Consider the following 11,177-nt stretch of genomic DNA (forward strand, 5'->3'; position numbering starts at 1 on the left):
ATGGAAAGTAAAAAAATATAAAGAGATCTCACTTAAATTGTAAAGTGAAATAAAATAGACAATATTAATGAAAAACATGACACTTAAAAAACAACTCATTTACCTAAATTTTTACCTTTATCCAAACATAATAATGAAATTCATAATTGCTGAATTTTCAGACACACAGATTTTTAAGAAATAAAGCCTTAACGGTAAAATAGTTACAAGTAAAGCCTTACCCTTTAACCCTTTAACCTTTGCATGAAACTTACCATTTTCAACCATTATACTTAAGTGATCATGTGGTATGTGGTTTGGACTGTCGTCTCAATGGCCCAGGTTCTAGTCACCATCTCCTGTCATTCTGTAGGTGGTTTCCAAAATTGGGGTATGCATACCCCTAGAGGTATGGAAAGACTTAAGATGGGATATGCCTTACACCTCATTAACTATGCAGATTTTTTAAAATACCCATTTATTGTGTTCTGTTAATAAATTACAGTGTGGTTGGGGGGCGAGGGGTGCTCAGCATTACAAAAATTATAAAAGGGGGTACACATAGGTTAAAAGTTTGGGAAACACTGCCGTAGGAGATTGAACTAGAACGTAATATTCATCAAAGTTAAATCTTACCCTTTTAATCTTTTTCTCCAAACAAAGTAAGGATCATACAAACACTCCAGAAAATGCAAAACCAACTTGACATTCAGCTCCATCATGTTCAACAAAGCTGTGCTCAATGTTTGCTTGCTGCCACTTGTGAGCTGCAATGGTAGTGAGCATGCAATCAAACAGGATCTCAAAGCAGTAAAATCAAATGTTGACTACTGGGAAGACATAGCCCCCCCCCACTATGTGGAGAAAAATAGTGACAAAGAAAGCTATGGACAGTGAAAAAGCGATAACCTCAGCCCTGGAAGAAAAGAAAGATAACCTCAGCACTGGAAAATAAAGCAAAAAATATCACATTTATATGTTATGTTGTGGGCAGGAATATCTGCATAATAAGGCTCTCCAGTCACACAAATAAGTGCCAAATGAGATGAGCCATAGTCACACTATAACTGAAGGAGGCCAACAACAGCAAACTTGTTTAAAAGATTTTTTTTAAACCATCTTTTAAAATCCAATCTAAAAATTCTGTAGTAATAGATAGAGAAATAGTTGTACTAAGAAGATTTAGAACCATAAATGAATAAGACAGACTAAAAAACTGCACTGTTTGCATTCATCTGAGCCTAAAAGTATTTCCAAAAAACAGGAGAAATAGTCTAGTAATTCTGTATGCCCTCAGACTGTAGTCACAAGTTTTGGTGTTGTCTGCTGGTTTAGGATAAGATATAAACTTCTGTGCACTAACTACTTACATTGTTCTAGTATATTATTTTTGACATAACTAATATAAATATTTAAACAATATTGAATAAATATCAAACTTATTCTGATAAACAGCTTAAGTTAAAAATAAAACAAATTAAAAAAAAATAAACAATGCCAAAGGAAAAATGGTGATCCTACATACATTGGACAGAATAGTCTGAGCACTGGCCACTGCATGCTTAACAAAATCACAGGACGCTACAAAAAGCACGTTGTCATAATTTCTAAAAAAGAAAAGCAAAAAAAAAATTTTTTTTAATTGGTGACTATCATAAATAAATACATTTAACACCTTCAAATAACGTATAAAAACATATTTAATCCCATCACACGAGCTGAGTATGCAAGGGACACAGATGAATGAATCCTCTAATGATGGAGGATTGAGCCACTCAACTTTAGGAGAAAATTCAACATTTCAAAATTATTTTTCATATATTTGATATAGACGGATGGATGCCTGGTCGTGCAGTTTGCACGCTGGACCGTTGTTTATATTTATTGATGGTCCCGGGTTCAAACCCTGCCTGCTCCCATCCCTCGTCATCCTGCCAGAGGTTTGGACTAGGAAGTAAACTATCTTCAACTCTGAAGGAACATCCGAAACATGTAAAACATTAACAAACAAAACATAGACCTATATAGATCCTTCATTTTGCCCTTCTTTATTTTTTGCATTTCACTGGAATGAATCTTTTAAATTCAACATAAATCTCATACTGAACCATAGCATGTGAGAACTAATATGTAGGAAGAATAATTATTAAAATAAGATATAAACAAATTAGATACAATTATTCAGATATTTCTTTTTTTTTTATGCATTTATCCTTTTCTACCTCCACAGGATGGCCGCCTGGTCATTTGGTATGCACTTTGGACTGTCATCACAAGGGCTCTAAGTTTGAACCATCCCCACTGCCAGGAGATTTGGACTAGAATGTAAGTTCATTAACAACCAACTATTTCAAGAGAACAGAACATAAGACACAGCTGTAGGGCATTAATAAAATAATGTATAGGGAGCATTAACTTTAAAAATAACATTTTTGCCACATGAGAACACTGAAATAATAGAATCTGTAGTTTCTGAGGGTTACAACATGCTCAGACAAAATTAACCAAGCTCACGCTAGAAGCTGAGAAGGCTGGTTTAAAAGTCAACAAAAAAACCTGCGGTGATGATAATAAATAATGCCGAAGAAACACCACTACAGCTTCAAGGAGGAAAACCTAGTAAAAACAAACGTGGAAGCATCATAAACAAAAAAGGGGGAGCAGATGCATATGTCAACAAGGCTAGGAATGCTTTTAACACCCTGCGGCCAATCTGGCGATCAAAAACACTGTCTCTGTACAATTAAATCTGAATCTTCAACACCAATGTGAAAGCAGTTCTTTTGTTATGCTGCAGAAACTTGGAGAGTAGTAACTAGCGACACCGACAAACTCCAGGCATTCACCAACAAATTCTTGCCTAATATAATAAGTGTCAGATGGCTAAACAAAACCTCAAACTAAACCTAGGGGAAACAACTCATCCAATACCAATAGAACAAGAAATCTAATGACATGCAAATGGGGTTGGATGGGGCACACAATGTGAAAAAGAGCAGACAATATGACAGGCTCTATAGTGGAACTAACAGCAGAAGCGTAAGGCTGGAAGACCAAAGCAAACTTTGAGGAGAACGGTAGACCAAGAAGCTAAGATGGCAGGACAAACATGGACTCAACCGAAGGGACATGCCCAGATCAGAGTCCGATGATGAAGTACTGTTGCACCCTAGGCTCCAGTGGGACTTACAAGGATTAAGTCAGCCAAGAAGAGCATTTAAATTACTCAAACTAGAAATCCACGAGGACCAACTTTTCACTTTAATAATAACGATCTCTCGTACATATGTAAGTTTCATATTTTGCTTTATAATTACTGATGTTGATAGTATCATACAATGTGACATACACAGACCTGCATATAATTATAAGGCACTTCATAATAGCTGCCAATAATTCCAGGCTGTCTTGTTGAATATCTCTAGCCAAATCACAGCTGCACTTCAGTATTTCTCTTCCTAAATGATCAAGTAAGGACTCTGGGTGTTGGGTTAAACTGGGTGGGCTTTCATTGTACAAGCTTGTGGTGAATAAAAAAAAACCCAGTAAAAATTAAAATTAAACAGGACAAAATATTTACAAGTTACAAAAGAATGAATCTAATAGAAATGATGCTAAAGAAGAATGAATGAATTAACAATTTGAGTTCCCTTCACTCAGGATTAAAATGTAAAAAAAAAATAATATATATATAATTTTTAACTCACCCTTCACTAAGTTGCTGAAATTCAAGGTCTAAAAAATGTCCAAATAAATGTATGTATTCTTCTAAGAATTGTAATAGTTGGGATGTTTCTCCCTGTTAATGAGAAAATATAATTGAAATAAAAATGTCATTTTAATATGAAAAATATTTGTTTATGATTGCAGTGAAGTTAAGTTAACATTATTAGAACATCAAAATTTAAGAAACACATTTTTTGTCAAATGATCAGATGAGAAGTGGATCTAGTTTTATGGTATAAAAAAAGTATTGCAACAATTAAATATGTGTTCTAATGCAATTAAAAGTTACTACATCATCTGCCTGATAGATCACTGCAAGGTCTGAAAGGGGTCATTTACTTTACTTTATATGTATGGCAAAAAACAAACAAAAAAAACATTTGGGCAGCTGTTTTGAGAAAAACATTCATAAAAAGCTTAAAGGATTCTAGAAATAAAAAAATCTCCCTTTCGGTCAGAATTGTGTAATTTTACCATTTCAAAAGAGATACAAGACACTGTTAGCAAAGACAAACAGACACTAAACCTTGTTTGTTCCCCTGGAATAAAATCATTAAATAGAAACTATCTGATATAAACTTTTTGCATGTAAATTATGAGTGAGTCTGGTGTAAATGTACATTTTGTTTCCTATAGTTATAATGTTTTGTTTGGTGTAATGCACAAATTGTAAGACCAATTTCCTTATGGATAATAAAGATTATTATTATTATTATTAGTTAAAAGACCACCAGCAAAAGTTGAATTTCCACAAAGTGGAGATGCAGTTATTTAATTTCCTATGCTTACACTATTTTGGATATGAACAGTATCGCAGGGCATCCTTACACTTTCAACCCTTAAATAACAATTTCCCATTCCTTTAATAACCTTTACATGCTGTTTCTTTTAAAACACTCCTTAAATGTCCAGTAACTTTTACAGTATTGTCCTATATGTCGCAGTTAAGTATAAAAAGAATTGCTAAGTACAGTTAGTCATAGACAAAACATGGGGGGCAACATTTCCTTTGTAGGGTTTGAAAGAAAATGAGGCTTACCAGCTAAAACAAAAATAAGTAAGCATTATATGTCTTTATAATAGGTTTAAGTAAAACTATTCACAAATAACGCACACAAACACTGAGATTAAAAAAACATACTAGGGGGATGAAGGCTGGTAGGTAAGTGAGAAGTCAGAAGGATTCATTAAACTAGCATATATTCAATCAGTTGATGTGCTAAACAGCTATTATGGCCTATAAGCATAATCAGTTTTTTTCCCCAATACTGCACATAAATATCAAGGGGCGATATTGCCTCTAGTATCTAAAAAAACAGCTGCCTGGCTGCCTGGTCGGGATGGCTGCCTAGTCGTGCGGTTTGATCGCTGGACTGTCGTTCAGATTTATCGACGGTCGAGAGTTCAAACCCAGCCCGCTCCCATCCCCCGTCGTCCTGCGGGAGGTTTGGACTAGGAAGTAAACTATCTTCAATTCTGAAGGAACATCCGAAACATATAAAACATTTTACAAAACATTTTACAAAACAACAGCTGAATATTTTTCCACTAATATTTTGAATACTTATGGTATAGTTCTTCCACTAATGTCAAGGGACCACTGTATATATATGTATACTCATTTATTTGCATATTTATAATCAGTAAGCATTGATACTGACCATTGGGAAGATAAAGCTTTAGACCACACTAGTTGGAGAGAGACAGTGATCAAGAAAGCTATGGAAAGCGAGAAAACATGGGCCTCAGCTCTTAAAGAAAAGCATGCCACACCAAAAAAGGCCAGCTCCTCTACCACCAAAGCGAAAGCCACCTTGACCTGCAATATATGTGGATGGGAGTGTCTCTCCAAAATAGGGCTAAACAGCCATATGAAAAAGTGTTCGAGATGAACCATAGTCTTTCTACAACTGAAGGAGACACATATATATACTTTTGTGAAATCATTGTGATACTTTTTACTGTTTATGTGATATTGTGAGAATGTGTTGACAACATTGACGTAGTGTGTTGCTGTCTGAATATCTTTTGTCAATTCATGCGTCATTCAAGTTTAATAGTTTGCAATAAGAAAAAAGATTGCACATTAGAGAAACCTAATACCAACTATATATATATATTTTTTCTTTCTCTTTAGGTCACAAATAACTTCTCAAGATGTCAATTACTAAAACAAAAAAAAAGCTGTTCATTTAGACCTTAAAATTATTAAATTTTTTCAAGTCCTTTTAAATATATATATTACATTTAACTTTTCAGTTAAAATTCAAGCTGTAACTATATTTGGAAGGGTAGATTTAAAACATAAAAATGAAAAAAGTCTTTCATTCATCAAAAGACACAAGAAGTAAGACAAAATTAAAAACAAGTTACAACAAACTATGGCCTAATTAGTCATGACAGAATTTACTATCTTTACAATGAGTGTCTATCATATTAAAATAAAGGCATTCTAAAACAGTTTTAGTAAAAACAAAAATCATAGAATGTCTATTATCTATAGACAGGGTAAACATTAGTCACTAAGGTTAAAGGAAAGGCCCAATTAAAAATAAAAAAATAATAAATTGTATTTTTTTTTATTAACTATTTATAGAATGATGTATCTAAAGCTATCTAAAATGAATTTTTTTTTAAAGAAGATTAAAAAAATATATAAAAATTCATATGCAGATTAGATAAAATTTCCAATTAGGCCTGGTCACACCCCCTCAACTGGTGTCACCTGAATGTAAAATGTAAACAAAGTTGACCTTATCATTATGATTAATATGATAAGATGATATTGATATAGATTAATAGATATGCAGGAAGTTTGCTAATCAAAAACAAAAGTTTTAAAGTATTAAAAATATTTTTTTTAATAAAGCTTGGAAATGTTGCTTGCTTGAGAAAATTTGATAGGAAACCAAGGAACATTTATTGGGCTAACAGAAACAAAAATGAGCAAAGCTACATTAGCAATAAAGATAGAATGAAAATCTACATCTTCATATGTAATGACAATGTATATTTTCATAAAAAGACATCTCGACTCTCTTCACTTCAGTCATCAGACGTCAGGCGAAAACTCGCTAGTCTTTTTCATTTTGCGTTAAAAACAAAAACATATTTCTAACTATATCCTGTTATTTAGATTAGGTCAATTAATGCTAATGATTAGTTTACTCTATATTTAATATTACCGATGTCAAATATGATTTCCATTTTGTGAACATTGTTGTTGGTATATGAGAATTCGAGTCCATCTTAAATTTACATGTAGCTCTTCTGTAAGGACGATAAAAATGTAGATCCTAAAATACTAATGACCTATATATTTTATGTTTCTTTCGACAAAAGATGTTTTTAATGACGGTAAAAGAAAAAAAAAAAAAGGGGGGGGGGTAGAGGAGATTAGATTAAAATGTAAATTTAAAATTAAAAAAAAAAAAGACATTATGAAAAATGGAAATTGATTTCATACTATTGGTAGCTAATAGGCTTACATAAAAATAGATGGTATGCCTGCATGGGTTGCCTCAGCCAGGAAAACCAATGACTCGAACAGAGTTCTAGTCTAGTCACTGATTAACATCGATGACTATAATATATTATAGATTGACTCGTGAAATGCTTAGGACGTACTAAGGATATATTCATTTTTTGAAGTAACGTCTATAAAATATAAGATAAAATGGCTGTCTGGTCGTGCGGTTTGCGCGCTGGACTGTCGTTTGGATTTATCGATGGTCCAGGGTTCAAACCCTGCCCGCTCCCATCCCCCGTCGTCCTGCGGGAGGTTTGGACTAGGAAGTAAACTATCTTTAACTCTGAAGGAACATCCGAAACATGTAAAACATTTTGCAAACAGACAGATAAGATGCCCTTAAAGATCGTAGTTGTTTTTGAAAATTTAATCAAAGCCGCTACGGAATAGGTCTATTTAGCCCCAGCCAGAAGTGCCAAATAATTTTAGTGCAGTCAGCTGTTTAAAATTCAATTTAAAATATTCACTCAAGTATTAATTGTCATTGCACTATTCTTGTCTCTACCCCCTCTCCCTTTAAAAAAAAAAATAGGCCTCCGTTTTACAACGTGACCAGATAGCATTATGGGGAGCGAAAGCGAGACGCATGTCATCATGTCGCTTATATGGATGTAAACAACTAATATAGTATACACGTTTGTTTGTTTTTTAATTTAAACTCTTTCTCTCCTAATCGACGATACCATCGTTGATTTTAACCTAAATAAATTAAATTAATGTTTGATTTTATAAACTTTACTTTGTGTTATATAAAAAGAGCATGCATTCCCCTTTAATTCTATACAAATAAAAACAATTTCTGATAACAAACAAAAAAAGTTATTCAAGCTAATTCATAACAGGGTAGAAAAATACTAATGAGCAAAATGAAGAATTCCATTGATACGTGGAAAATAATTACGGAGAGAAAGATATAATTTCTAGATCTATACTTCGAAATATAAAGTGAGAAAATAAAATTAGCCAGTAGGCCTATTAGTTCGACACTCTATCAACCAGCATGCAGCCATGGAATAGGCTTACTAAGTTCGAAATTTTAGATTGAAATCGGATCAGATTTAATCGGACCTGATCTGATTTTGCTTAAATTTTAGCTTGAAAACTGTATCAGATCGAAACGGATCAGTTTGGATCTGACTGGGTGAAGTTTTAGTTTTATTTATTTTTTTAGACACGTAGGGCCTATTTGCTCCATTCCACATTCACACCTCGCTAGTGCTTTCAACTTTTAACCAACTTCTTATCTTATCTTTTATCTTATCTTATCTTAGATATAGATTACATATGAGCCTACATATAGATTACAAATCATTACATACGGTAGCAAGACGCACTGCAAACAGCGATGTCCTTGCGAACGCCGGTATGGACAGTAAAGCGGTACTTCCTATGGTCCGACAGTTACGCTGGACAGGGCATGTATCCCGTATGGGGGACGAACGTATGCCAAAAGCAGTTTTTTTGGTTTTTTTTTTTTGATGAGCTGAAAGTTGGTCGACGTAACAGATGTGCCCCACGGAAACGCTTTTAAGACAAGCTTTGGCACCAACTATTGCTTTAATTGACATAGAAGAGAGCACCTGGTTGCATGCGGCATCAAAACGAGACATCTGGAGGTCACTCACAAAAACCGCGGGATACACATAGAGACAAAAAAATTCTCTGCCGAGGACAGACGTAGACGGCGAAAAGAACATCTAAATCGACCACCGGAGGACAATGGTTATGATTGTGTTGGATGTGGCAAAATATCTAGGTCACAGCTGGGGCTGCGTAGCTACGGGAAATACTATTTTACTCATTAATCTTCGGACTCACAAGTCATATTATTATTATTATAGATTACAGACTTTACTTCAAAAAAGAAGATAACTGGGCCTATATTCTACGCATTTCATGTGTCAATCCAGTCAAGCATGTTAATAAATAACTTAAAATTTGCTAAGTCGTTTGTTTTCCTGACTGCTAACAGGTTGTGATTTTGCAGGTCAGTGTTCAAACCTTCTGCGACGATTGGTCTTGTTCCAAGTTAGTTCCAACCAACCGTGAACACTGTCACTGACTGGGCATCCCAGACTTATTTATTTGTTCAAAATAAAATTTTAAAAAGCCCTCGGGGGGGGGGGGGGGTGAACATGAAATAAGGCCAAGAAGGCGGCAACTTTGAAGTTATTAATCAAATGGGGATACGCTAAATTAAAGTTTGAAATAAAAGCGGAGCAATGATATACTTTTTTTTATCCCGCCCGGACATTCTATGAACAACTTGGCTTGACAGACGGTCAAAGGCAAGACTGTACCGTACCAACTATGTCTGGACGTCTGGTCATCTTATTTTATGAAGCATTAAAGTTCCAAATAAATTCTGAATTTTTGTTACACCTCTGTTTTCTCCCCTCTACTTGCATACATTTCTGTGGTTCTACTTTCATTGCAAGTGTTAAACAGTCAATCCTCGAGTGCTCCTTCTTCTCCTCTTACGAATTCTTAGCTTTTCCTAAATTTTATTTTTTCTATTCCTAGTCTTCTTCTTCTTCCTTGTTCTCATTTTTATGCTGGAGTGTTCAGATGACTAGACCAATACATGAGATGAACTGCGCAGTGGTTTCCAAATCAGGGAGCTGGAGTGTTCAGATGACTAGACCAACTAGACCAACACATGAGATGAACTGCGCAGTGGTTTCCAAATCAGGGAGCTCTCCATATAGTTTTCTTTCTATTGGGCTGTTTTGGGGCCAGTGTCTTGTACGGGCCTTTTGGTAAAGAGAACAGTTTTGAAGGACATGGTCAGCATTCTCTGGTGACACTCCACATGGACAGATTTCACTGGTTCCAATTTTTGAGCTTCCGGTACATATGTTGTCTCATTCTGTTGTGTCCGGTCCTGAGTCGAAAGATTAGTCATTGATCTTGTCGGGATAGCTTATAACATGAGAGCTTGTCCATTTCTCATTTATTTTATTTACCATTAGTTTCTTCATTTTTTCTGGATAGAGTGCAATGTTTAATTGTGAGTTTTTTCTCCCACACTTGGCGAGTGTGTCAACCTTTTCATTTCCTTCTAGTTCTATATGTGCTGGTATCCATTGGATCACAGTTTTTTTTGCTGTTGTTGTTGAGCTATATAGTGCCATCCTGAGTCATTTTATATAGGAGGAATCAGAGTTTCTAGTGACTGTAAAATTATTAATATTATACCATGGCTCCTTGTGTCTTCAATAACAATTGATGGGAAAACAATATAAAAGAATGGACGAGCCTGACATTGAAAGAGGTTCTAACTTAGGCAAAAGACAGAGAGGAATGGAGAAAGACTGTCGACAAATCGTGCATGGTGCCCCAACGGTCCAACAGACTTAGGGATAGGTAAAGGTAAAAAGGGATAGGTAAAGGTAAAAGGTTACAATTGATGTGCCCAAAGTTTCTTCTTATAGTGCACAAAACCACATGAGGAACATTAACTGAATGCCTGGTGTCAAGTGGTGCCATATCATTCAAAATTATTTTTGTGTAGGGGTAGTATTAATCTGCTGAATGATAAAAAAAAAGTCAACAATGTTCAATTTAAGTCAAAACATTTTTAGAGGTATTTAATTTTAAACGGCCACTGAGGAGATTTTAAATAAATTTCTGCTCCAACTTACAATCACATTACAACTAAAAAAAAAAAAAGTTATATTTGAAGTTGATGCTTCATGGTTGCCATGGTACTGTTGGCCATTTTGAATTTAAACAAAAATTGGTTTCTCAAGGACAATACATAAATTGTTCAAAATTGATACTGTATATTTTAAAACTAATAAGAAACCAAAAAATTTTTTTTTTGTTTTTTTGTGCATGTGTAGATGTGTGTGTGTGTGTGTATTTGGTAAGTCAAAGATTGGACAATTGTATTATTTTGTAAATTAATCAAACTGCTAACAGACAAACTTTAAAATAATAA

At 34.4% G+C, this 11,177-nt stretch overlaps 1 protein-coding gene across 1 annotated transcript in view; it reads right to left on the reverse strand.

The window, feature by feature from the left end:
* Positions 1–6,995, reverse strand: part of LOC106056697 (neurobeachin-like protein 1) — a 70,315-nt gene extending 63,320 nt beyond the window's left edge. Inside the window, exons 1-5 of the mRNA XM_056013843.1 lie at positions 6,891–6,995; positions 3,687–3,778; positions 3,335–3,499; positions 1,505–1,586; positions 616–746 (exon numbers count right to left, since the gene is read on the reverse strand). Of these exons, the coding sequence (XP_055869818.1) occupies positions 616–746; positions 1,505–1,586; positions 3,335–3,499; positions 3,687–3,778; positions 6,891–6,953 (533 nt within the window). The 5' untranslated portion in view covers positions 6,954–6,995. The remainder of the gene's footprint in view (positions 1–615; positions 747–1,504; positions 1,587–3,334; positions 3,500–3,686; positions 3,779–6,890) is intronic.
* Positions 6,996–11,177: the final 4,182 nt, after the last annotated feature.

The sequence above is a fragment of the Biomphalaria glabrata genome, chromosome 16 (assembly GCF_947242115.1).
Source record: "Biomphalaria glabrata chromosome 16, xgBioGlab47.1, whole genome shotgun sequence".
In the NCBI taxonomy this organism is placed as follows: Eukaryota; Metazoa; Mollusca; class Gastropoda; family Planorbidae; genus Biomphalaria; species Biomphalaria glabrata.